The following is a 27,616-nucleotide window of genomic DNA, read 5'->3' on the forward strand; positions in this document are numbered from 1 at the left end:
TGGTAATTGTCCAAATAATATCCTACAAAAATAAATACTGTTGATGTGCAATTTCAAACCAAAATCCAGTGGTAACTAGTGCCTTAGAAGTACATCAGATACCTCAAGGTTCATTTGCACCTGTATCTGCATCTACATGACTACTCTGCAGTTCACAGTTAAGTGTCTGGCATAGGATTCATCAAACCATCTTCAAGCTATTTCTCTACTGAAGATACATGTAATTTGCCAGCTGAAGATGGGTGCAAACCCGAAATGCATATTGGCATAAATGAAATGCATTAAAAAGTGGGTGGTTGCTGTATTTTTATAGTGAAATATCATTATCCACAGCCACGGAGCTCAACAGTCCAAATAAAATGGACAAATTGTTATTTCTCTACCATTCCATTCTCGAATAGTGCACAGGGAAACCAAACACTTAAATCTTTCTGTGTGAGCTCTGATTTCTCTTATTTTATTATGAAGAGCATTTCTCCATGTGTAGGTGGATGCCAACAAAATATTTTTACATTCAGAGGAGAAAGTTGGTGATTGAAATTTCAGGAAAAGATCCTGCCACCACAAAAAATGCCATGATTGCCACCCCAACTTGTGGACCATATCCATGACACACTTTCCCTATTTTGCAGTAATACAAAATGAGCTGTCCTTCTTTGAACTTTCTCAATGTCCTGGTCAGTCCTGTCTGATGTGGATCCCATACCATCCATTGATACTCCAAAAGAGGACAGACTAGTGTTGTGTAGGCAGTCTCTTTAGTAGACCTGTTGCATCTGATAAGTGTTCTGCCAGTAAAACATAGTCTCTGGTTCACTTTCCCCACAAAATTATCTATTGATATTTTTTCATTAATCCATCTTACTGCATAATATTTGTTGTGTCACAAAAGAATGAATGTCGTTCCCCCAGGTGATGTACTGTAATTTGTCTGTAACTTTATGTTTTTGTGCTGTGTGTGCGTTTTGTGGCAGGATTTGTGTAAGGGTGGTTTACAAAAGAATTTCTATCATAGAGACAGTAGGAAAGTAGTGATGCGGTCTCTTGCTAGGTGTTTCTACTGTATACTGTTATGAATAATTTGACTAACTGTAATCTGTATGGAATTGACAGTTAGATCAAAGTGATTGCTTTTATAAGTACCATTTAGTGTATTTGGTGAGAATTGTTTCATCTCTTCTAACTCCTCAAAACATTTCCTTTCTGCTACTTGCAATACTTCTGTTATCAGTATATACAAAAAAAGCGATACAAAATTTTTTAGTCATGACTCTCAAGTAATAAAATGGCATTATTTCAATACCTTAAGAGTAAGCAAGAAAGATGGCATGATTTCTTGTATTCTTAACTTAGAAAGACTGATGCTGACGACAATTTTTGGTTGCAATAATTCTTCGTTCTTTTCCACAGCAAAAATCCTGAATTTTCCTTTTGTCAATTAGATACATGATATGGAATAGATTACTACTTTTCAAATAAGTCTAAACATCCAAGTTACGTCATTTGCTCATTTAACAATATTCACTACCAACAACTCATGTACTGGTCACAGCTGCTTTCTTACTGCTCTCCAACAGCTAACTTACTTTGGCCTAACACTGGCCTGTATATAGATTCATGACAATAGTATTGTTGTGATTATGAAATTTTACAATGGACAAAAAACCTGTACAAAATTATTTTTGTGTGATAATACAATCAGCAAATAATAAAGTGTATTTTATGTGAACTGTTTCATAATATGAAAAGCTTTACTCTATAAATAACATGGAACTAATTCTGGTAACAATTAATATATGAATGTGTAAGTTCTGATCAAAAACAAATTAGTATTCTAATTGACTTCAGCAATGCTAACTACAATGCCAAGTCATCTATACATAAACATAGACACCACACATAAGGATTAGGCATTAAGCCTTAAGAGTAGTATATAATTGTGGGATATGTGATCATTATTTTACTGATCCCTCTAGCTGGTATTGTCAGTAAATGAATCCTGATGATGATGATGCTTATTCTTCTTTATTCAACCAGCTTCTCATTTGACCTCATAAGGCTGTTCTAGACCTCTCTAGCTCAGAAAAGAACCTGAGGATGTATTGCAAATCAAACTCGAGTACTTCCGCACTTAAGACAGTGATGCTAAATGTTTGGCTACAGAGGTGGTTAAATTAAAGCCCCCCCCCCCCCCCCCCTCTTCCTTCATTATTCTCTCTGTATGTGAAGGAACTACTGTAGGGATTTTGACACCTTTTCATTAGGGAAAAAGAAAAAGACACTGAGTGGCATGTCAGGTGTTAAGGTTTTGAAGTAAATCACTGTCACTTTAGTTTTTAAAAAACAGCAATCAGCACTGTATGACCATGTCAGGAGTGTTGCGGTAGAGGAGCAATCCTTTGATTGCCATATCACCATATTGCAGCTCATTTTGTTCATAGGTCTTTGGCGTGACTAATTGTTGATCCACGGGTAACAAATTTATTATAGGTGCAATCCTCATCCTGTTGATAAAATAAACCATTATTTCGATGTTAGGTTTCACCTGTTCTGCTATCTTCTGTTATTGTGATGAAGCAATATTCTACAGGCTTGATTGTTGTTTTGTTTTTGGGTTATATCTACAACACCACATTTTATTACCTGCAACAGTTTTAGACAAAAACTTTTTAGGAATTCTAAAATCAATGAACAGGTGAAACAATTTTGAAACTTCCTCACACATTAAAACTGTGTGCCAAAATGAGCCTTGAGCCCAGATACTTGACTTTTGTGGGCACTGCTGTAACTGGCTGTCATTACTGACAGAGCTACCATAGCATTACTTACAGATTTGTTTCTGCCTGTACTTCTCTTGTATTATCCAAACTTCACAAAAGTACTCGAGTATACTCCACTGTAAGTGAAAAATTCATTCTGGAAACAACTCCTAAGATGTGGCTAAATCATTTCTCAGTGACATTCTTCCTTCAAGATGTAAACATAATCTGTCTCTTAGCCTACATTAATTATTCTGAAGTAAATGTATTGTATTTTATCATTTACAGCAACAATTCCTTTTTATGACATCATTGTTACTAACACTAATAGCAGAGTACTAATTGTAGTATACTGTAAGTGTTAATATTGCTGTTTATTATTTACATCCACAGTATATGCAAGTTATATGACCATCTTGTCCTTCGGAAACCTGGACAAGTAATATTTTGCTCATATATACCTGAAGATAATTTAAGTTCCTGTCTTGCAAACAATGCAGCTAAACCACTTATAGACACTGGAGAATACTTGGAATTAATAAGGTAATCCAAATAGTTCAAACAAGTTTTAGTTATCTTTTTAAGGGTAAAAATTTGCAATAGTTTTAATCAAACTAATTTTCATATGTTTAATTTTAATTAATCAAATAGTGGAAAATCCAGGATGGAATAGTGACAATATTATGAAAAGGATAGATTGCTACTCATTAAATAATGAAAATGTTGAGTTGCTGATAGGCACAACAAAAAGACTGCTTCAGCCAAAAGGCCTTCTTCTAAATTAGACAACACACACACACACACACACACACACACACACACACACACACACAAATGCAACTCTCACATACATGACCACTTACTTGTTTAGCAGTTTATTTTGTGCCTGTCTGCAACTCAACATTTCCACTGTATGGTGAGCAGAAATCTGCCCTTTTCATAATGCTGTAATTTTAATTAATGTATCACAGTGCCTGTTATTGCAAATGGTGCTTGTCAGAGAAAGACAACTTATAGAATATGAAAATTTAAGTTTTCACCTTCTTATGTCCAAAATGTTAATTTTAAATCTTACTACATTTATAAAGTCTCTTATGCTTTCATATTGATAAACATCTTTTTTGAAGCATAAGAAATAGTTTTAAGAGAATGCAGATTAAATTATTCATTCTTATTTATGTATCCAAATGTGGACCTTTACCAGGATGATGGATGATGTGAAGTGACAAATTCAGCCTTAAAATTGATAACAGGGAATGAGTTTTTATATCATAAAATGTTGTACATCTTTTCTGAATGATTGAAATTATATTCTGAAATATATTTTAAATGTGTAGCTTTGTCAGTGGTAAACAAATTTTGTAGTTTGAATGATTCATATTTAGTACCACTTTAGAAAGTGCAGAAAGTCTCCAACTCTTTTCTTGTGCAGAATGAACTGTTTAAAGAACAAGGCAGTCCCACTGCTTCAGAACCTTCCGTGTGCAACAAAACCATTTCCTTGGGACATTCCTAGGCTGCGAGTGGAATTCTGGCTGGCACATACAAAGCTGGTTCTGCTTCCTAATAGTGGAGAAGAAGACAAGGAACAGCAAATGAAACTTACTCAGGTGAGAAACAGCAATGCACTGATTATATATTTCAGGAAAAATATTTCTTAAGGGGTCCTTATGTGTGTCAGACTTTTCCTAGAATATGACCAATCCCTTACAACAGCCAACAACTGAAATCCACTTTGGATGGTTAGACTTAGAATGACAATTAAATGCCACACTATGTTACGGAGTGAGGTGGCATATTGAGATTGGAGTCATATTTGAGAAGACTGGCTATCGAGATTTAGGTCTTTCATAGTTTCTCTGACTGTTCTAGGAAAATACTGCAATGTTTCCTTTCAGAAAGTACTCTGCCTGGTTCCTTCCCTAGTCTGAGATTGCACTTTCTCTTATGACCTAGCCATACAAACATCTTGATTGCCCACATCTGAATGATCCTTGGCATGAAGAATTGGGGGTCAGGAGAGACAGGGATGAACTAGGATCTGTGTAGCTTATATGGTGGCAGAATATCCATTTGCTGGGGGAGAAGAGGATCTTGGGTATGACCCTTCTTCTTATGGCATGATGAGGGTAATATTCAAAGTTGTGGTGAAGGATATGATTTGATCTCATATCTTCACACATCATATTATTTTATATTTTATGGAAAGTCCAGGTCAGAATGCCAACAATTATGAAAAGGATAGATTTTTACTCACTATAATGACGATGTGTTGAGTTGAAAATAGTTCTGTCTGCACTCAATGTGTCATCTTTATGGTGAGTTATCAATCTATCCTTTTCATAACTGTTTATATTTTCTAGCATTTCTGAAGTTTATTCTTTAGTGTTGCTGAATAATGCATATCAATAGTGGTGAAGCAACAACTGGTTAAACTGTAGCCAGTGGTAAAAAGTAATCTTTATCTGCTGACTATGTTTTATGAATTATCATTGTTTGTGATGTCATGCACTGGGTATAATATCTGAATCTGATATAGCTGGTTGGCAACACTCTTGATATACAAATGCATAGAGATGTATATATTGGTATAACAAGGATGAAATTGCACGTATCTTGAGATTATGCTCAGTTTAATCATTCTCACCACATTTACAGTATACCTGGAGTTTCATTGCGAAGGAGTACATTATGTGTTGGGCCATACAGGATTCTTTTAAATCAAAGTGTAAGTTGTATATTTAGGAGAAAGAATAATTGCAACAATAAACAATACATCATGTGGTTCATAATGTAATGTTATCAATTAAAGTCTTTACTGTCTGTATTATAATCCTCTACTGACAGAACATGTGCATCATTATTTGATTAAATTGATAAAGTGAATGAATTACTAGTCAGCTGGGGAATAACAATGAAGAAATGGATTTGGAGAGAAGGAGTAATGGGGCCTTGTTGCTAATATTGCAATGGTAGTGGCACATCTGAATACATTGATTGATAAGGGGAATACTGAGCATTGATTAGTTTGTAACAACAATGATCTTGTTGTGATTAGAGAAGGAAATGTGATGGGAGTTTTGGTTATCAACTAGCTGGGCTTGACATTGTGGACTTTTAATGGGTCTGCCAAAGTTATTCCTTCTAATTTCTGCCCCCATGGTAGATTGTAGAAGGATTGGAATTTTAGATGTGAAACAGATGACAGCCATTAAAATGAAGACACCATTGGTGGGCTCCAAAACTTGTTCATGATCATCCTAGGCTGAATGTGTTTTGTACAGATAGAGGTTACATTTACAGGAATCAGGGTGGCTTGTATTATTAAACTATTTCTGCAATAACAACAATATGAAACAGATAGATAGCTATTCACCACAGAGAGGAAGCATTGATAGTGACCCACGTGAATTCCACACCCACGATCCGTGGTGCGCAGTTGTATGGTGCACCTCAATTGTCAGAAGATGCTAGTGCCAGCAGAGGCCACTACTCTCGGAAGCTAGTGCATCCTCTGTGAAATGCACTCTACCAGCTGGCTGACAGTTTATAGAGTCGGGCGTGGCCAGCCTCGCTCTCAGTCATATGTTGATGTTTGGCCTACGTTTATTGGACTAATAGTGTAGCCACTCCATGGCAAGTGTATTTTTGTGTAAGTATTATCTGTGTGTTCTTGTGGTCAGAACACATTGGCAATGAGTAGGGTCTTGTTTCATGTGTTTTTTTGTGTGGTTGTTTTTCACATCTTGTTGTGACATGGAGTCTCTACTTTATAAATTGTTGCAACAACAGATGGAACTTCTTACAGTCATGCAACAAAATGTGCTGGTATTCCTCTCTCCATTTGCCTCCAGCTATGTTTCCTCCTCAGTTCCCGCTGTTTGACAAAGTGGTGGAAGATTGGGAAGTGTGCAAACACCACTTACGGCAACATTTCCATGCCCGCCCTCCACACTGTGGATGTGGATGTGTCATGCACTGTTTTTTCTTGGATTTCTCCCACCTTGCAGCAGCTGACCATGGTACAGGAACCTTCCTCATTTTCATTTGACAATTTATGCTCGTTGTTGTCTTCCTATTATCACTTCTGCACAAACGTCATGTTCGCTAGGGTTGAATTCTATCAATGCAAGAAGCAGCCCCATCAGTGTTATCAAGCCTGAGCCATGATCCTTGATGGCTTTAGTCACAAGTGCCCTTTTGTTATGGCCAGTTTGAAAGAGCTGTATGTTGATATCATGTTCACAATGTTATCAACTGCTCTGTCCCAGATAAGGAAGTCTGGCCCTCCAATTAGAAACCCTTCCACCTTAGAGGTTTTGTCCACTGTGCAGTCGTATGAGATCTCACACACTACTGGTCAGCTTCTGGAAGCATGGTGTGATGTCATTGCAGTACAGGATGGCTGGATGCATCCCCTGCATCTTGGGAGGACGATGTCGCTGCATTGCAATCCGGCCAACCCGGCAAGTTCCGCACAAAACATAAACAGCATTCCAGGCACCACTCCCTATTGTTCTCATGAGCATCTTGTTACTTCCAACATGATAGATCAGAGTGTCCCATTGTTGAGCTGCCAGTTGTAAGTGTCAAGAAAAAGGCCACATTGTAGTAGTCTGCCACTTAACTGCACAGAACGCAGCATGGAAGAACATGGATATGGATATCCAGGAAGTGACATTGTCAGGGACAGTTCCTGATACACCTTTCGACAAGTGGCCCCACAATTTTTCAACACGTCTGGAACAGGTCACATCCAATATTCCACACTTTTTCAACTACCTGGTTGACACTGTCTTTACTGGACATACTAAGAGCAACCACCTGCACAATCTCCTGACCATTGGTCTGCATTGTAATCTACGGAAGTTCACTAAGAGCGACCACGTGTGTAATCTCCCGACCATTAGTCTGTGTTGCAATCTACAGAAGTCCAGATTTTCCCAACCATCTCTAGAGTATCTGGGCCACACCAGTAGGCTATCCAGGGTAAAATTGCCTAGTACCACTGGTTTATTCCCAGGGTGTCTAGCATTGCACACCCTCTCTACCACATTCTCCACAAAGGAGCTTCATTTCTGTGATCTCCAGTGTGTGTCGAGGCCTTCAGCACGTTGGAGGACTGGCCTCAAGTTGACACCATGTCTAGTTACTTCTGATCCCAGCAAACCATTGGTTTTGGCTATGGAAGCCTTGCAGTATAGCATGGAGAAGTCCTTGCCCATCAAAATGCAGACAGCTTGGAGCAGCCACTGGTATTTACATCCAAAACTCTCAGCCTAGCATAGGTCGAGAAGGAGGCTCTGGCCATTGTGTATTGGTCACCAAACTTCATGTTTCCTTACATGGTACAAAATTCTACCTCATTGGCATAACAAGCCAGTAGTTTTGTTATTTAGTCTGTCCTCCTCGGATGCCAACAAATCGGCCCACAGGTTGTAGCAGTAGACCTTGTTCCTCTCCAAATATCACTATGATATTGCCTCCCGCCAAGTGGTCGATGGAGTTCCAATCACTAGTACCCAGGTCGGCAAGGCCACAGCATGTGACCCCATTCTTCAGCAGACATCTCCTTTGTCCAGCATGGATGGTCGTCTCAACCTCTGGGCCGCACTTCCGATCCACTCTGTAACTACTTTGTCTTGCACCACTGTCTCTCAGTCTTAGACAGGGTCCTCCTGCTCTCCACAGATGACACAGAGCCTAGGGTGGTTATTCCCAGGAGTTTGCAGTGGGAGGTCTAACAGCTGTTACATGAGGGTCACTGTGGTATTTCCTGCACCAAAGCTTGGCTTGGCATAGGCCAGGAGCTGGAGCATTTGGTTGCTGCAGGTCCTCAGTCTGCTAGTCAACATGCAGTGCCCAAGCCTTCATTCTCCCTCTGGCCTCTAGCAAGCCAGCTCTTTGTATTTTTTGTGGATCCATTTGCGGATGTATTTTAGCTGATTGTCATTGACCCATTTTCCATATGTGGTCTGGTGCTCCTCGACCACTATCAAAGTCACTATTCATGCTTTCTCAAAAAAAAGTTTCTGTGGAGTGTCCCCCAGCTATTCTCATTTCTACAATGGACCTCAGTTCCTGTCCCAGGCATTTTGTGATTTCTGTGTGTGGTCAAGCATTCGCCGTGTTCACACCCCTCCTTTTCACCGCAAATCTAACAGGGAGACTGAATGTATAGTTTACACCTTTAAAATCCAGATGAAAAAAATAGCTGCAGGGCTTTCCCACCAAGAAGGCAATAAAGTATTTTTGATGGCCTTCCAGACAGCTCCTATGGGTTCTTGTAGCCCTGCTGAGCTTCTCTATGGGGGTCAACTGCAGATGCAGCTGCACCTCCTCCATCCAGGATATCAGGACATATGCATATTCAAGCAGACACAACTCACACGTACGCGTAGTGTATGTGAATTGTGCTTGCGTGAATGTGTGTGTGTGTTGTCTACTTTAGAAAAGGGCCTTTTGGCTGAAAGCTCAACATGTATGACAGTCTTTTTGTTGCATCTGTCTGTGACTCAACATCTTGTCTACACGGTGAGTAGCAATCTTTCTTTTTCATAGTACTGTCATTATTATACCCTGGATTTTCCACCATTTAAAAGAAGGAATACATCCTGAGGATTAAAAATTGTAGAGCGAGACCACGGCTTGATTACCATAAGCAGATCCGAATGGAGGTAGGCTGCAATAGCTATAAAGAAATGAAGAATCTTGCACAGAATAGTGTGAAAACTTGCACCAAACTTCACTGAACTGAAGACCACCACCACCACAACAACAATACATGGCAAAACACACACGTTAATGTTTCCAGACATCCAGTTTTACTTATTCTCACAACTTGCTGATACTACTGCTCTTGAGGCTTGTATACATATATTAATATCAGGATGGGCTGTGAGAACAGTAACATCACATAATGCTATTTCCATGGTCAATATTGCAAGATTGGCAGCAAAAGCTAAATAGTGAATTTCCAGATTCTTATTTTTACCAGGTGCACCAGTATGAAATGAGCGTTTCTTTGTGAAAATGAAACACTAATTTTGAATAAGAAAGTAAAAACATTTTATTCAAAGTACTGACCATTGCTTTCTATACATTTTGACTACCTTTCTGGCAATTTGTGGACACTACACCAATAGAAATGTTTGTCCTTTGAAGCAAACCAATCAGACACCCAATTTTCGACTTCTTCGTAGGAATGGAAGTGTCCCTCAGCCAGTGCGTGTCCCATTGATAAAAACAAATGGTAGTCGGAAGGGGCCAAATCTGGTGAATATGGCAGGTGGGGTAGCAGCTCCCAGCCAAGTGTTTTGATTGTATCCTGAACCGGTTTTGCTTTGTGTGCACGTGCATTGTCGTGTAAAAAAATTACTTTGCCATGTCTTCTGTCTCATTCTGGTCTTTTTTCGATCAATGCATAGTTCAAATTGATCATTTGTTGTCTGTAGTGATTAGTATTCACAGTTTCACCGGGTTTTAGAAGCTCATGATACACCACAACTTTCTGGTCCCACCAAACACAGAGCATTGTCTTCTTGCCGAATCGATCTGGTTTTTCAGTCGATGTTGATGGTTGTCCCAGATTAACCCATGATTTTTCCCATTTAGGATTCTTAAAATAAATCCATTTTTCATCACCAGTAACAATTTGATGCAAAATTAATTTTCTTTCATGTCTTTGAAGCAAAATTTGACAAATGGTTTTTCGGTTTTCCATCTGTCTTTCATTCAATTCACGTGGCACCCATTTTCCACACTTTTGGATCCTTCCCATAGCTTTCAAACGGTCAGAAATTGTTTGTTGTGCAACATTTAGCATTGCTTCCATTTGCTTCGGACTCAAAGTATCATCTTCATCCAATATTGCTTGCAATTCGGCGTCTTCGAACTTTTTTGGTGGTCTTCCACGTTCTTCATTTCTTACATCAAAATCATTATTTCTGAACCGTTGAAACCATCTTTTGCATGTTGCTTCTGATAGGGCAGGATCACCATATGCCTCGACAAGCATTCGATGCGACTCTGCAGCACTTTTTTTCAAATCAAAACAAAAAATTAATGCTTTCCGCAAATCATCACTTTCTGGTACAAAATTTGACATTGTTAACACGATGAAAACGTATGATGATATTTGTTCCATGACTTGATGTATACTAAATATCTTTGAAAGATGTCATACCAACCAAACAAAAAAAATTAAAGCTCGTTCACAACAAATGTTCCCTATCGACACATTTGTATCTTAATGCTCATTACATACTGGTACACATGGTATAGTCGTATTTCATTTACTCCATACTTTTTTAATTGTTCTTTCCATTCTTGAATCACCTTTTCAAGGACATAATTAAACAAATAGGGGATAGACAATCTTGTCTCACATATTTTCACACACTGAAAGATTCACATATCTGTTCCAAGAATTAACTTTTAGATTTTGTTTTTATTGGTGTCTGCAGAATTAAGTTTTTTTTTTGTTTTATCACCCGCACCAAATTCTTCCAATATTTGAAATAGACATGTTTTGTTAAAGCATATGCCGTTTTGATGTGCACAAACACAGCACGATAGTGTGTGCATCTTGCTACTTTGTCTTACATCATGAGTTTAAGCTCCAGGATCTGCTCCACAAGTGATGTTCCCTGTCAAAAGTAACCTCAATACTCCATGATCTGGATGTCTACCTGCTTCTTTAGCCTGTTAATTAGTGCTCTGCAAGGGGTATTGTATGTAATTGGCAACAGTGATATTCCTCTGTAATTGTTGGCATCAATTTTATCTCCATTATTATGTAAAGGATGAATTAATAGGCATTGCTATCTGGTGCTTTGCAATTTCTCTGTCTTGAACTATTTCTGTAAGTTCCTTCTTATCTGTTGACTTCAGTTCTCGAAATTTACTCAAGGAGTTGGGCTTGGAAGTCTTTGTTGTGGTTCATCACAGCGTAATATTTACTAAAAATATTTAGCTAATAATTCACAGTTTCCTTTGCTGGGTAATGCTAGTTATCCGTTTTCTTTTTGAAACCAATGATTTGGATGATTGTACCTTGAGAGGTTATAATTAAACACTTTGTAAAAGACTTGAGTTTTGCTTTTCTAAAAATCATTTTCAATTTGATGGAGTTTGTCTTTATCACATAAACACTTACCATTTCTTATCACAGTTGCTGTTTATCTTCAGACTTCTTTAAATTTTAAAAATGAATATACCTTCCTGTTTGAATACCATTCTTGCCATACCTGCTTCCATTTTGTCAGGGCTTCCTCAGACTCTTGGTTCCACAACCTATGTTTCTTAGTTATCCCTTTTGATGCTGTCTTCTCAGCAATCTTGATCATCCTGTCCTTTGTCTCTTCCCACATTTGGGAATCAGTATCTGAGAATTTTAAAACAGAGTTCTTTCATTGTTGTTATGAGTAAGTTCTCTAAATCAAATCTAACTATTCTTTTCTTCTTAAGGTTTAATGAGTTGAGGGATGAACTTTTTTGTGACAAAAGTTAAATGGTGTTCTCTTTTTGATAGTTATCCTTTCTCAGCCATCACATTCATGGTCTATCTGGAATTCTCCAAGTAATTTATTTGGTGATTTCCAAGAGGTTTTGTATTTTCGGGGCCATCTCTTAAAACTTGTTGACATCAGTTTCACCTGGAGAGATTAACACACTCCTATAAATCTTTCACCATTTTGTTTGATCATTATGTGCTGGAAAGTCCCCAACAATTTTATGGAAACATTACTTTTTCCCAATTTGGGCAATTAACTGTCCCACTAGAATTTTAACATTATTATGTGGAATTTTCTGAATTTTTTATTCTAACCATTCCCAGAAGTCCTCTACTTTCTTTTTTTTTTGTTGTTGTCAACGATGACTGGTGCACAGTCATTAATTAACATACATGTTTTCTTTGCACATCTTTTTGTTAGCAAAGAACTCCTTTGACGTAAATTCCTCCACTGAGTCACTAATCCTCTTGTTCACAACAAGTTGCCTTTATAAATCCAGTAATTCTTGAACTCCATTACATGTTGCAGCTTTGAATTTTGTTTCTCATAGAATGAAAATTATTATAATCTGTTAATGAAGAATTTTGGTGAGCTGTTTTAATTTTCCACTTGTATAAGGTTGTTGAACAAATATATATATTTTTTGGTCATATGTTAGAATTCCCATTGGTAGGAGGCTTCAATTATTTCGTATTCCAGCATGTTGGTTTGGGTTCTTCAGAATCCAGGGGCCCAATTGCATTGTTTGGTGCAATGATGGATTCACCTTTCGGCTTACCACCTAGAGTAGTGTCTTCTGTATGTGTTTTGATCATGCACAGTTACTGAGAGCTTCTGAGAAATGCATTGCTGCATTCCAGAACTTAAGACTGAGACTGTGATTCCCAGAATGCAGTAGAACATGGAGCTCAAATGCTGACCTGCATCTGCCTCATACTTCATCTGGATTTTAGTTCCTTTTTGTAAGACAGGCTTTGCCATCTACTCCGCCACTGAGATTATCCCATTTGCCCACTACTGAAGCTGTTAGTCTTGTTCATCTATAACATTCAAGAGGGGCTCTCACAGACACTGTCACCTGGAACTATATTGAACTTTTTACTGGGTGTTACTCCTCTTCTCTCCTCCTTTTTCAGCTGGGCTTCAAACCAGTTATGAGAGAGTTCTTCTTTTGCTTGAGTTTGTCTCCCCAAAATTTTCTTCTTCTTTCATTCTCATTTCTCTGTAACATACATAGTCTTGTGTATGATTCTGTTCATAGTCACTTCATATCTTCTGTTTTTGGTATTCAAGATTTCCAGTGTTATATTCATTCTTGAACTATGGTTGCAGTTTATTTTCCTGTTTTCAACTGTAAAATATCCCTTTTTCTTCTATTTTTGAGATAAAACAAATTCAGGTTCCAGAAACTAAATAATTTTTCAGCTTCTATAACTCTGTATTGGTCTGTTGATTCATGGCAGTGTGATAAAAAGTAGTTAATTCAACTTTTGTGTTGTCTGAAATCATTCACTGCTGGAGTTGAAGTAACAATGTTTGTGAACTAACTCATTAATGCCGCCTGTATTATCATCATCATCATCATCATCATCATTATTATCACTACCATTATAACAATTATTTTTCTCTTGTTTTTCAGAAATACATAACAGAGCTAGAACAGCTGCTCCAGGTGCTGCATGCTATCACTGCCCTAAAAAGTCTGAAGATTACTGCAAGAGAAAAGCCATTGAACATGCATGAACAAATATCTGCACATCTCATGGACACCTGGCTAAGAATATATGTATCAGCAGCTTCTGATTCTATTGCAGATCTTATTAATGAAGCACTCGCGGATCCACTACCAGTTACTAATGAAGTTCCAGAAGAGAAATGTGCAATATGCAATCAAGATATCCTTTAAAATTTTTAAGTTTTTTCCTTTAAAGACTCTCTGAGTAATAGCTCATTTGCTATGTGGTTGTTGGTTTTCCAGTAAAACTGACAGGATTTTACGGATGAAAAAAGAAAAATGCATATTTCAAAATACATATTTCATAATTTTATATAGCTTACAAGGCTGATTTTCTCCAAAAATGTTATCAAAAATTTTGAATGCATATTTCAGCTACCATAAAAGATTAGTCTTATAATTGGGCTCCATTAGAGATGACTGACGTATGCAAAGCATAAATTTACTTTTTTCCCTTACTAAAGCAACATGGCAACTCTACCATGATGAAAGAAGATCATTGTGAGCAATGTAAGCAGTATATAAACGTGATATATGCTTGTAGGCATCTAAACTGGTCCTTGGTTTTTGTAATGCTGTTTCTCTGCTGACAATCTGATGAATGTGAACAGCTGAATTAAATTTTGATTTTACCACTTGAGAAATTTCTTGTTTTCATAAATGAGTCCATCATGCGTGGCACTGTTCAAATTCTGCAATTTACATGGATAATAGAGGAACATGACAAGTTCATTTCATCAATAAGGTGATCATGATGCAGTAGATATCTACACCCATACTGTGCACACGATTTTGAACTGCATGACACACGGTGCTTTGCATCGCACAACATATTAGGGTTTCTTCCTATCCCATTCATAAATGGAACATGGGAAGAAAAAATGCCTCTGTACTTGCTGTAATTAGTCTAATCTTGTCTTCATGGTCCATATGAGAGTAATACATACAGGTTTGTAGTATATAGATATCATATCTTCTAATAAACTGGAGTTTAGCAATAAATATTAACACATCCATAAATAGACACTCTTTCTTCTTTGCATATTTTTGTGCATTTGCACTTTTTCTTTATCCTTCTTTTTCCCATCCTCACCAAGTCAATTGATTAACTTTGTTTCAACTGCAACATTTCATGCACATATATTACTTAACTCCAAAACACAGTGCCCAATGACAGCTGATTATCAGATATCTAAGTGTTCAAATGGGCATAAACTGACTCGCTGCAGCCAAAGCCTGAGACAGTGTATGCTGCCACCATACTTCTTGTGCCCAACGCCAGGCTGTTGTGCAGTCGCACACAAAGATTGTGGTAAGTGTCTTTTCATGACAGTTATTATATACTTTATTTCAGTTTAAGCATACTGATGTGTTACTTTAGGAGATTAACACTCATGCTAATGACACCACTTCCGCCCTAGTAGCTTTTGTACTTATACTAGACTGTGTGTAAAGTAAAAGTGGGGAGTTATTCAGTTTATTGTATAATTTTTTCTCAATACGTATGTACAAAGGTAATGAGTTCTTTTGGAAGTACCTCTTGAAAATGACCCATTTTTCATCTTTGTAGTAGTTACTCAATGTTGTGTTTTCATAGAATATACAGTCTTGGACTCAATTTAATTTATTTGTCACAGTCAGGTCTTTGCACGGAGGAGTCATAGTCATTAAATTTAGACATCCTCTCTGTTGCTGCCTTGTAATATCTGTTAATTGTTGTCAAGCCAAACCGTTTATCCCCCCCCCCCCCCCCCTCGCACACATAGAGCTTTATTCTGCTGGCTGAATATGTATTGATGGAAAAAAAAATTATGTCTCCAAGAATGAGTTGAATTACATAAATGAAAATTGGTACGAGTGTTTCTACATCTGGAAGACAATGTTTATTTGAATTTCATGCTAGTCACATAAGAGTGGGCTTGTAGTGCCAATATAGGGATGCAAATCAAGTTTGCTTTAAATACATGTAACAGTTTTGAACATTAGTTACCTTTGAGATTGGACAGGGTGAGTTGATGTTAGTCAAGAATGCCTTTGTTGTTGTTGTTGTTGTTGTTGTTGTGGTCTTCAGTCCTGAGACTGGTGCGATGCAGCTCTCCATGCTACTCTATCCTGTGCAAGCTGCTTCATCTCCCCGTACTGTAGCCTACATCCTTCTGAATCTGCTTAGTGTATTCATCTCTTGGTCTCCCTCTACGATTTTTACCCTCCACACTGCCCTCCAATACTAAATTGGTGATCCCTTGATGCCTCAGAACATGTCCTACCAACTTCTTCTAGTCCAGTTGTGCCACAAATTTCTCTTCTCCCCAATTCTATTCAATACCTCCTCATTAGTTATGTGATCTACCCATCTAATCTTCAGCATTCTTCTGTAGCACCATATTTGAAAAGCTTCTATTCTCTTCTTGTCTAAACTATTTATCGTCCATGTTTCACTTCCATACATGGCTACACTCCATACAAATACTTGCTGAAAAAACTTCCTGACACTTAAATCTATACTCGCTGTTAACAAATTCCTCTCCTTCAGAAACGCCTTCCTTGCCATTGCCAGTCTACATTTTATATCCTCTCTACTTCGACCATCATCAGTTATTTTGCTCCCCAAATAGCGAAGTCCTTTACTACTTTAAGTGTCTCATTTTCTAATCTAATTCCCTCAGCATCATCCGACTTAATTCGACTACATTCCATTAACCTCATTTTGCTTTTGTTGATGTTCATCTTATATCCTCCTTTCAAGACAATGTCCATTCCGTTCAACTGCTCTTCCAAGTCCTTTACTGTCTCTGACAGAATTACAATGTCATCGGCGAACCTCAAAGTTTTTATTTCTTCTCCATGGATTTTAATACCTACTCCAAATTTGTCTTTTGTTTCATTTACTGCTTGCTCAATATACAGATTGAATAACATCGGGGAGAGGCTACAACCCTGTCTCACTCCTTTCCCAACCACTGCTTCCCTTTCATGTCCCTCGACTCTTATCTTTAAGGAAGCAAAAATGCCATTCTCAGTATCTCACTTAGTTTGAAAGAGGTCATGTAATAGAGCTACAAGATGCTGCCTGTTTCTTCTGCAATACTGCAAAAAGCTTGGTAGGAATGTAGCCACTGTACATGATTACTAGCAGCAGTGATCGCAGGAATGTACAGTTGCAAGAAGACCGGGCTCCAGATGTCCATATTGCACTATCGAGAGGGAAAACCACTGAGTTCGGAGTTTGGCTCTGGGCATCGTGCCACATCTGCAGCAGCAATTTGAACAGCAGGTGACACCATAGTGATGCAGCAAACTGTTACATATCAGTTACTTCAATCGAGGATAGTTCGGAGCCAGTTGCCCTGTAGTGGTCATTCCGCTGACTCCAAACCGCCACCACTTGCGACTTAGTGGTGTCAAGCAAGGGGTCATTGGAGGACATAGTGAAACTCTTTTATGTTTTCCGGTGAAGGATGGTTCTGCCTCGGTGACAGTGATGGCTGTGTGATGGTTACAACCAGGCCAGTTGAGGGCCTGCAACCAACCTGTCTGCATGCTAGACACACTGGACCTACACCTGCAGTTATAATCTGGGGTGCAATTTCATATGACAGCAGGAGCACTCTCGTGATTATTCAGTGCTCCCTGGCTGCAAACTTGTACGTCAGTCTAGTGATATGACCTGTTGTGCTGCATTCATGAACAGCATTCCAGTGTGTTTACCAACCTCTGTTGTAACGCAACATGCTCTATAGAGTGTCGACATGTTGCCTCGGCCTGCTTAATCACCAGATCCGTCTCCAATTAAAGACATATGGGACATCGTCAGACAACAACTCCAGTGTCACCTGTAACCCGCATTAAGCTTTCCTGCATTGGCCGACCAAGTCCAATAGGCATGGAACTCTATTCCACAAACTGGCATCCAGCACCTGTGCAGCACAATGCATGCATGTTTCATGTTTGCATTCAACATTTGGCGGCTACACCAATTATTAATGTGACAGTATTTCACATTTGCCATCACTTATCTTACACTTGCATTAACCTGTGATCTTGCAATGTCAACCACTTAAATATGTTATCTAGACAAATGTGTATATCCAAAATTTACATACTCTTTGTTAATTATTTTTTGGTGTTGCAGTTTTTTATCCATCAGAGTACAATGCTGCAGCTGCAATTTGACAGGTACACTGGGATGAGTCGTCGTGTTAGGTGGGGTGGGTGAGGGGAGAAAAGGGGGAGGTAGCAGGAGGGATGATTGGAATAGAATGGCTGATGGCTCAGAGGGAGGCAGCAGGTGTGCGAGATAGGAAAGTATGAGGGAGAGGCAACAGATTCGTGGGACAGGGACGTGGCACATGGGAACCGGAGCGTGTGTGATCCTGGAGCACACACAGTGACAATGAAATGGGGAAGTGGATTTGGCAGGAGTGACAGAACAGTGGAAGGGGAGACTGTTGGGAAGAAAGTGTGGGTGAAGGGGTTAGTGGAAGCTGAGGGCAGGAAGGTTGTGTGAATAAAGGAGTGTTACAAAGATAACTCTTTATCTATGTAGTTCAGAAGAGCAGGTGCTTGGAGTAAGGATCAAGATGACATGGGCTGTGAAGCAGCCTTTGAAATCAAGCATGTTGTGTTCAGCAGCATGTTCTGCCATTGGGTGGTCAACATTGCTATTGGTCACTTTGGCAGTGGTCATTTATTTTGGTGGCCAGCTGGTTCACAGCGATGCCCACAAAAATAGGCTGTCCCGAAATTGCCGCAGAGGTGGTTTATGACATGGCTGCTTCCACAGATGGCCCTGCCTCTGATGGGGTAGGATAAGCCTATGACAGAACTTGAGGAAGGTGGATGAACTGGGCAGTTCTTGTACCTTGGTTGTCCATAGGGATATAACACCTATGGCAAAAGGTTTGGAGTGAGACTGGCACAGGGATGCACTAGGATGTTATGTAAGTTGAGTGAGTGGTGGAATACCACTTTAGGAGGGGTGAGAAGGATTGTAGGTAGGATTTCACCATTTCTTAGCACAGTGCAAGTTAGTCACAGGCAGAGGACATGGTTCAGTTGCTCCAGTTCATGATGATATTCGCTGGTGAGGGATGTGCTCCTTTGCAGCTGGTTCGTCTGGGTGGTGGAAGGATTAGAGGTGTGTGAGGATATGGCATAATAAGTCTGTTAGTGGACAAGGTTTGGAATATACTGTCTGTCTGTGAATGTCTTGGTGAGATTTTCAGCATACTGGGCATCACTCCAGGTATGCTGTATGTGGGAGGTCATCCCTTCCAGGCCAAAAAATCTCTCCTATGCAGCCTGGCCACCCATGGATGGCATACCTGCAGCAAATAGATTTCACTTGTCCAGTGTTTTCAAGGTCTCACAAAGCTCTTCATGGACAGGGACTGTTCTCCAAACATTGTCCACAAACAAGTTACTAATGCCGTATCTTCACACACCCCTAACCCTCCCACTACCCCAAAAACTAACTTGAGTGGAGCACACCATTCATCATCCATATCATCTTGAACTGGAGTGACTGAATCATGTCCTTCACCAGGCCTGGAAATGGGGGACATGCTACTCATAATCCTATCCATCCCTCCTAAAGTGATATTAATCCTCTCCAACATCCTAGGCCATCCCTTTGTCACTCCCTCTCCCAACCCCTTGTCACAGGAGTCATATTCCTGTGGAAGATCCAATGGCAAGACCTGCCCAATTTGCCCATCCAGCACATCCTACTACAGGACTGTCAGAGACTTATCCGAGCCCACAAAGACAGGACCACTCTCAAAACCAGGTATGTGACAGCTCTGCTCCAATTCTTGCACAGCATTTTCTGCGGGTGTGACGACTAACCAACTGGCCAACAAAATGAATGACCACCCAGTTGTAGGGCAGCAGGTAAAATTTTGATGAGAGATGTTTGTATAGTAAGCCGTCTTTCTCACACGAGCCTGGCAACTATTTTTGTGGTGAGCCAGAAATCAATGGAGAACGTACTGACTTTAGTTTCCAGTCTGCAAGGCCACATTCTTGTCCAGCCCACTGAAAGAAATGTTTCTATTCTCTTTCTACTCTGTGGGATCAGGACTATGGCTATAAATGAAGGTATAAAGTTCTAGTTCATACATATATTGAGTAAAGTATCTCTCGCACAACACTTTGAAAGTTACAATGTTCAATCAACAGTAAATTCTCTATTTTAAACAGCACATCTAGCAGTTCAGAGGTGACTTCTATGGTATGTTCCTACCAAATTGTCTTTTACCCTGACTACTAATACTCAAATAAATGTTCAAGATAAATGCTTGCCACAAAAAAGGAAATAGTATTCACCACTTGCCACACAGATTTGTAATTATCACGGATGGCACATTGACAGTTACTTTAGCAAAATCTAAGCAATCCAGGATGGTGTACAGTCCTTGCGATTTCACTATCGGTTTTTGCTGCAAATATGCGATTTGCCATAGTTCGTCTCCTCGTCATCCGAGGCAGAGCGCAATATGACATTTAATAGACATGGATCTTACAGTGGCTGAGTGTGAAGTGAACCTTCTTCCAGCCTCTTGGGCTGTATTTATATACGTGCCACAGTGGACGGCCAAGGGAACGTCTGTACTCTACTGCCTTATGCATACGGCACCAGCCTCTGAATGACCTCTTTCTCGGACACATAATCTTTAATAACAAAGTTATGAATTAATGTAGCATCTTCTTAATTTTTACATGCATTTAGGCAAGTTGTTTAAAAGCAGAGAAAAAGTTTCAGCTCACTTAAATAAAAACTTTGGCTTCTAGAATTTTTATAGTGGAACTAACGGTAGATCATTACCTCTGAACCATATTTTTACTAAAACTTGTATTGGATGTTATTGCTATTATGGTTCTAAACTTTGGTATAGTTCTATTATTTAGTAGGTTTTATCATGTGCTGTAACCAAAATTTTCTGTCATTTAAATTACAGGTACTTAATCTACTACAAACAGGTATATTTTAGTTACAAATTTGGTTTTCATTAAATTACTCAAAAACTATAAGAGGTAGCTGAACATGGCCTATTATTTATTATTTTTAGAGTGAACTGAACCACAAAGCAAAATTTTACGTTTTTATGTTCAATATTTAGAGCCCTTAATTTTTCTTAAAAATGTAGATTCTAGTTGTAATTTTCATTGTTTTACTGTGAAATGTGCAGCACTTATTTCTGATCTCCATAGGCACATTCTGACCAAATTCTGGCTTTCTAGCTTTATTATTTAGCACCACAGATTTTTTTTCTTAAAACTGCATTTTTAAAAAACTATTGGCTTAGTTACATTAAGACTTGATATTTAAAACGTCATCACAATAAAATATATGTTGACAAAGTTTAAAATGGAAATTTTGACTTTTAATTTTATACTTAATTGTGGTGCAATACTTGTGTGCTACTCACGGATGCGTTAAGATGACATGGCGCTACTAGCAGTGAACTGAGGAAAGTCCCAGCACACTCGCTCGCCTCTGTATCTCACACACGATACAGCACTTGTTTCACTTCACAGCTGAGTACAATTTGCTTGAGTTCAATGGCTCCTGCCCCCCCCCCCCCCCAATCACATCCCCCACCCAGCCCCCCTTACCACCAGAACCAGAACTACATAGATGGTAGCTACCCTTGCAACACATCCTTCATTTTTGCATCCTTCTAGGCCTCAACTAGGCCTTTCAAACTAACAATGTAAGTGCAGACCATATGTGGCCTCAATTCAAGGAAGTAGTATCAATAGCAGTTGAGAGATTTATAACAAACAACAGAGCTCATCCCCCATGGCATACGAAACAAGTCAGAACACTGGTGCAGAAACAGTGAAAAAAGCATGCCAAATATAAATGAGCTGATATCTAACCAGTTTACTATTACAATCATGTAAAGGTGTACACTGGCAGTAAATGGAGTAATCTGACTATGTTTCAACCAGTCTCCTCCATAGGTCAAAGATACCCTATTTCATATTGAATTTTCCTTGTTTGTACATGTTGATACATGAAAGGGTCTTGGATATCAAATTATTTCATTAAAATTATAGGTAAACTAATGAATACACGCAATTAAATGTAGTTTGTACTTAGAAGTATTTATCTCTCATTATGATACCCTGAAGACAAGGGCATTTGGTTTGCATGTTGTCTTTTGGAACTGTCTTCTGAAGCATGCATCTGAAGTAAATAAAGTGGTAGGAGCAAGCCATAAGAATATTGTGTAAAATGGGTAACTGTATATCTTGCAGAGGTCTCTTTAAATCTTTGCTTTCTTATCATGTGTCCAGTACGGAATGATGTACTCTGTTGCACAAGCCCCCACCTAATATAATGCAAGAAAATAAGAACCCTTGCCAGTACAAAAGAAAATTAAAAACATGCCTCATTCTCAACTCCTTCAACAAATTATCAGGATTTAATGATTGAATATTCCTATTACCTGATTGGCAAATAGCAGAGTTCCTTATAAGCCTGCATGACAAATAGTAATGTAGTGTAAGTAGAACATTGATGTAACAGATACAGGCAATTATTATCTTTGAAAATTAACAATCTGATTATGTAAATATTTATCTGCTATTATCAGGCTTATAATTTAAAATGCAGCTGAATGTCACAAGACAAAAGTTATAAAGACATCTCTGGAGGATATTCTATAATTTGCATCAGTAAAATATTCTATCTCAAATTTAAGTGCAAGTTGGAAGGATTGTAGTCACTATTGTTAACCTGCACCCTGTATTGAGGCATGAAAAGTGAGAACCAGAAAAATGCTTTTGTATGTGTAAATTTGACCAGGCTCCAGTGAATACTGAAGCAAATTAGATCTGAGTTCAAATAAACGAAAGCATATTTTGCATTTACAGGGAGAAAAAAATCTGGGGTGGGCGACAGTGGGAGGGAGGGGAGGGGGGTTTATGAAGAAGAATGTAGATAATTTTATTTCTTTTTGTGGTGGCATTTTGTTTGTTTTGACTTGCCAGTTTTGGTTCACTTAATTTTTCCTACTTTGACTTTGTGTTTTATCTATCTTTTTCTTCTTCCTTTTCCTTATTGATTTTTCATAGAGAATACTTATTCTGAAAGTACAATAATTCATTATTTTCTTGACCCTGAATAGTATTACTGGTATTTATGGAACTTGAGAGTCTTTGTCTTTCATTGATAAAATTCTTGCATAATTGATTCTTGGTTGAGTAATGGTATATAAATGTTTTGATGTTCACACAGACTGTGTTTGTATTCATTACAAAATTTTTGGTAGTTGTATATTTTTGACATAATATATCTGCTCCTTTTTTCAGCAATTCTAGGCAAACCCATTTTGTGCATCTACTGCTCTGCTATTCTTCAACTAGATGAGCGTGTTGGTGGAGAACGGAAACCAGTTCCTGCTATCTATCAAATCAAACCAGATCCCACCAACGTACGACCAGAATCTACCAAAGTCTCTTCTGATAAAAGTGCTAACAAAAGCAGAAACTATATAGTTAGTGATGAGTTCATTGAAAAACACACTTATATAATACAAGTGAAAGATAGATCTAAGAAGAATGTCAATGATAAAGAGTGTGCTAAGATTTCAAAAAAGTAACTAATTTACAACTCTCTCAGCAGCTGGTTCTCTAAGGACACCTTTTCCACTGTTTGGTGTGTTAGTCAGTGTTGTGAATTATTTGTTGCTGAATACTGGAATATTTGCATGAAAGAGCCATTTATTGGGCTCTGAAAAGAGCTGTGGTTACTTTTTGAAGACTTGAAAAGGTAACAAAAATATAGCAGTGTGTCAATTGAATAAAATGTGTGAGAAATAGGATGTTATTACACTCTTTGTGAACACACAAGGATTCACATGAAAGTGGAAATTTGCTATGTTTCCCACTTTATAAGGTACAGTTTCTGATAAATGTCATGCATATTATGTTTTCATGGGTCTTTTCATGTCATCTTGTAATTTCAGAAAATATGACTGTAGCAGAAAACAGTTAAAGAATGGGAGATTATAATTTTCAAATAAAAATACATGCTGTGATATTTGTTGCATCTCTTATTCTGGGCATCATTTTCAGAGAAATGAAAATTGTCATTGTATTGTCTAAATCAAATGCCACAATGAGTTGTCTCCTTTTCCAATGAATACAAGAACTAAAGGTTCGCAGCAAAAGAACAAAAAGTATGTGACAATAAAATAACTCATTCATATGATTTTCCCTGTGTATACTATTATGAAGCAACAGTCATAAAGTTTTAATTATCACCTCAAAACAATCTACCTGCAACTATGAAGCTTGGTGATCTTGTTAATCCTCCTTTGCATATTTTCCCCTCAATGCATCACAGTTATTGCCAATTATGGATGACTTGGCAGAGAGATGATTGTAGCAATTTGCATTTTGACTATCCAGGAAATATCTCTACTGATCCATTGTGGACTCAGGACAGCAGCTGGTCAAATATTTATCAAGGAAGATCACCAAACAGCTGTGCATAGTTGAGAAGTTACTGTATTTTAATTTAATTATCAGTATATTGATATGTCTGAAGTATACATGATGTGCATATGGGGCCTGAAGATGGCATGCTGAAATGCCGAAACTGTTAGTCAAAATAAAATAAAATAACTTCTCAAATAAGTTTGGTGATCTTCCTTGATCAAAATCTAACAAATATTCCATCTCAAGAACCATCTCATCATCGTGCTGGAAATGGTTTCTTTATCTGTGAAAAGAGGAAGAAGTCATTGAGTGCCACTTCAGAATAATTTAGAGGGGTGAGGCAAAATTTGATAGCCCGAAGTAGCAGCACATGGTAATGTGTTCTGAGCAAAATTAGTTGGCGTTTTGCTGTGGAGCAACAAAACTGCCTCACACAGCTTCCCGTGACACACGATTTTGACAGCCTCCTGTAACCTCACCACAAGATTTCACCAGTATGCTCCTGTGATGATTTGCCCTGCACAAGCATTACCTGTTATCACCCAACCATGGCGGTCCCAACAACACTTAGCATTATCTTGCTCTTTCAACGGCAATGAAACCACATGTCTCAACTCCTCACTTTGCTCCTTTTTCTCAGTGTGATTGTGATAACTCAACACTCATCCACGGTGATTAGGCAGCTAAAGAAGTCACTGGATTGCTCTGATACAACTGCAACATTTCCATGTGCCCTTGGTTCAGCAAACATTTTGAATGGGTGTGAACAGTCGAGTAACCCAGCCATTGGTGATGTTTGTTGTGTTAAGAATGTCTAGCCAGGGTTTTGAAACCTGATCCATGACTGATATTCATTTTTTCCACTGCCGCCTTGATTGCAATACACCAGTATCCCAGCACCAGGGCCTCCACCTCTCTTATGATTCCCCATTCTTCACAGAGAGATGATCTGCTTCTTTCTCATTCAAATTTATTTAATCATACTGGAAACAGCAATGTTGCTAAGTACCTCCACCAAATAAGCATGGGTAGTTGCAGCAATATTCCTCTTCAAATTGAGAAAACAATTCTCCTCACAATACTCTACTTTATTGATGGGTTGTGCCATTTTTTTTTTTTTTTATTCCTGTATAGGTGTGCTACACTACTGTTTGTTTGTTTGTCTATTTGCAACATGCTCCCTTACATAGTGTTTGTAATACTGCATGTATGTATTTCTCTCTCTCTCTCTCTCTCTGTGTGTGTGTGTGTGTGTGTGTGTGTGTGTGTGCGTGCGTGCGTGGGTGCGTGCGTGTGTGTGCGCGCATGCTCGCATACGACTGACAGATCACTATCAACAGGCCACATGACCTCATTTCATGAGACACTGTGGAGAAGTTTGGTATTTAAACCAGGATATTGGCACAAATTCTAGTGATCAGGAAATTTACACCACCACCTCTCCTCCCCTTGCCAGCCAGATACCAGCAGTGAAAATTTTGTCCACCCTGCATTGACACCGCTGCACAAGCATATGTTAGCGACTTCAGCCACGAAAGTGGTACTACAATACTGTGGCATGTGATTTTAAGACTGCAGATTTGTACTTGCAAATAAACAAAAAATTAACTAGGTAAAATAAGACAATGGAAACTCCAGGTTGGAATATCAACAATATTAGAAAAAGCATAGATTGCTACTCACTGTAAAGAGGACCCATTGAGTTGCAGACAGGCACACTGAAAAGACTGTTACATGTTATAGCTTTTGGCCAAGCCCTTCTTCACCAAAGAGAACACGTACTCGTTCATACAAGCAAGCATACCTCGTGCTCACATGACCACTAGCACTGGCAGCTCCAACCAGAATGCTCGGAGCTGCCAGTGGTAACGGTCATGTGTGCTTCTGTGTGTGTGTGTGTGTGTGTGTTTTCTTTGCTGAAGGAGGCTCTGGCTGAAAGCTATAATGTGTAACAGTCTTTTGCTCATGCCTGTTTGCAACTCAACAGATTGTCTTTATGACCTATCCTTTTCCTAATATTTTAAATTAACTATGTAACTATTTTTTCATGGTGATAACTACAACTTTATGACTAGCCATCATAGCAAAATAACTTATTCAGTATAACATTGTAACAAATTCAATTTTGCACTGATGCAAGGAAGTTTTAAATATGGGGACTGTATTTAAGAAACAAAGCATGTTTTTTTGTGATTTTTTTTGTAGCTATGGCAAAAACTTAAAACTTTTGTAAATGAGATCTAGCTAAAGCACCTCTTGTCCCGAATATTGCAGGAGTTAGAAAAAAAAAAAAAAATATAATCTCCAAATGTTTCTCACTAACACAGCCTCTGTAATGTGGCAGGGGTATCTTTTTTTACAGAAAGTTAGTGGTAACGGAGCCTGAATATTTTTTGTCACCTTGCCAGTAAAAGTTGTGTGGTGTCAAACAAGTTGTTGCCTGTATTAAGTCAGTCTCTGTAAGTTGGTATTAAATACTGAAGACAGTGTTCTGCTGCCAAGTAACTGAAGATGCCAAGAAAGAAAGTAGACTGTAACACACTGAAGAGCCAAAGAAACTGGTACACCTGCCAAATATCATGTAGGGCCCCCATGAGCATGCAGAAGTGCCGCAACATGACCTGGCATGGACTTAATTAATGTCTGAAGTAGTGCTGGAGGGAATTGACACCATGAATCCTGCAGGGCTATCCATAAATCCGTAGGAGTGCAAGGGGGTGGCGATCTCTTCTGAACAAGACATCCCAGATATGCTCAATAATGTTCATGTCTTGGGAGTCTGGTGGCCAGTGGAAGTGTTTAAACACAAGTGTGTTGCTGGAGCCACTCTGTAGAAGTTCTGGACATGTGGGGTGTTGCACTGTCCTGCTGGAATTGCCCAAGTCCATCAGAATGCACAATGGACATGGATGAATGCTGGTGATCAGACAGGATATTTAAATATGTGTCACCTGTCAGTGTTGTATCTAGACATATCAGGAGTCCCACATCACTCCAGCTGCACAAGCCCCACACTATTACAGAGACTACACAGCTTGAACAGCCCCCTGCTGATATGCAGGGTCCACGGATTCATGAGGTTGTCTCCATAGCCTTACACATCCATCCTCAAGATACAATTTGAAATGAGACACGTCTGACCAGGCAACATGTTT

General features: G+C 38.7%; 2 protein-coding genes across 2 annotated transcripts in view; both read left to right on the forward strand.

Moving 5' to 3' along the window:
- The window catches only part of LOC126473716 (general transcription factor 3C polypeptide 4-like), a 377,574-nt gene extending 363,394 nt beyond the window's left edge, over window positions 1-14,180 (forward strand). The window contains exons 9-11 of the mRNA XM_050100961.1: window positions 3,153-3,302; window positions 4,192-4,369; window positions 13,914-14,180. Coding sequence (XP_049956918.1) covers window positions 3,153-3,302; window positions 4,192-4,369; window positions 13,914-14,180 — 595 coding nt within the window. The remainder of the gene's footprint in view (window positions 1-3,152; window positions 3,303-4,191; window positions 4,370-13,913) is intronic.
- A 997-nt stretch (window positions 14,181-15,177) lies between these two features.
- Window positions 15,178-24,067, forward strand: LOC126473760 (uncharacterized). Its single transcript, XM_050101018.1, has 2 exons — window positions 15,178-15,321; window positions 23,331-24,067. Exons 1-2 carry the CDS (start codon window positions 15,180-15,182, stop codon window positions 23,618-23,620), a joined length of 432 nt encoding a protein of 143 aa, XP_049956975.1. The 5' UTR covers window positions 15,178-15,179; the 3' UTR covers window positions 23,621-24,067.
- Window positions 24,068-27,616: the final 3,549 nt, after the last annotated feature.

Source organism: Schistocerca serialis, chromosome 4 (genome assembly GCF_023864345.2).
Source record: "Schistocerca serialis cubense isolate TAMUIC-IGC-003099 chromosome 4, iqSchSeri2.2, whole genome shotgun sequence".
Taxonomy (NCBI): Eukaryota; Metazoa; Arthropoda; class Insecta; order Orthoptera; family Acrididae; genus Schistocerca; species Schistocerca serialis.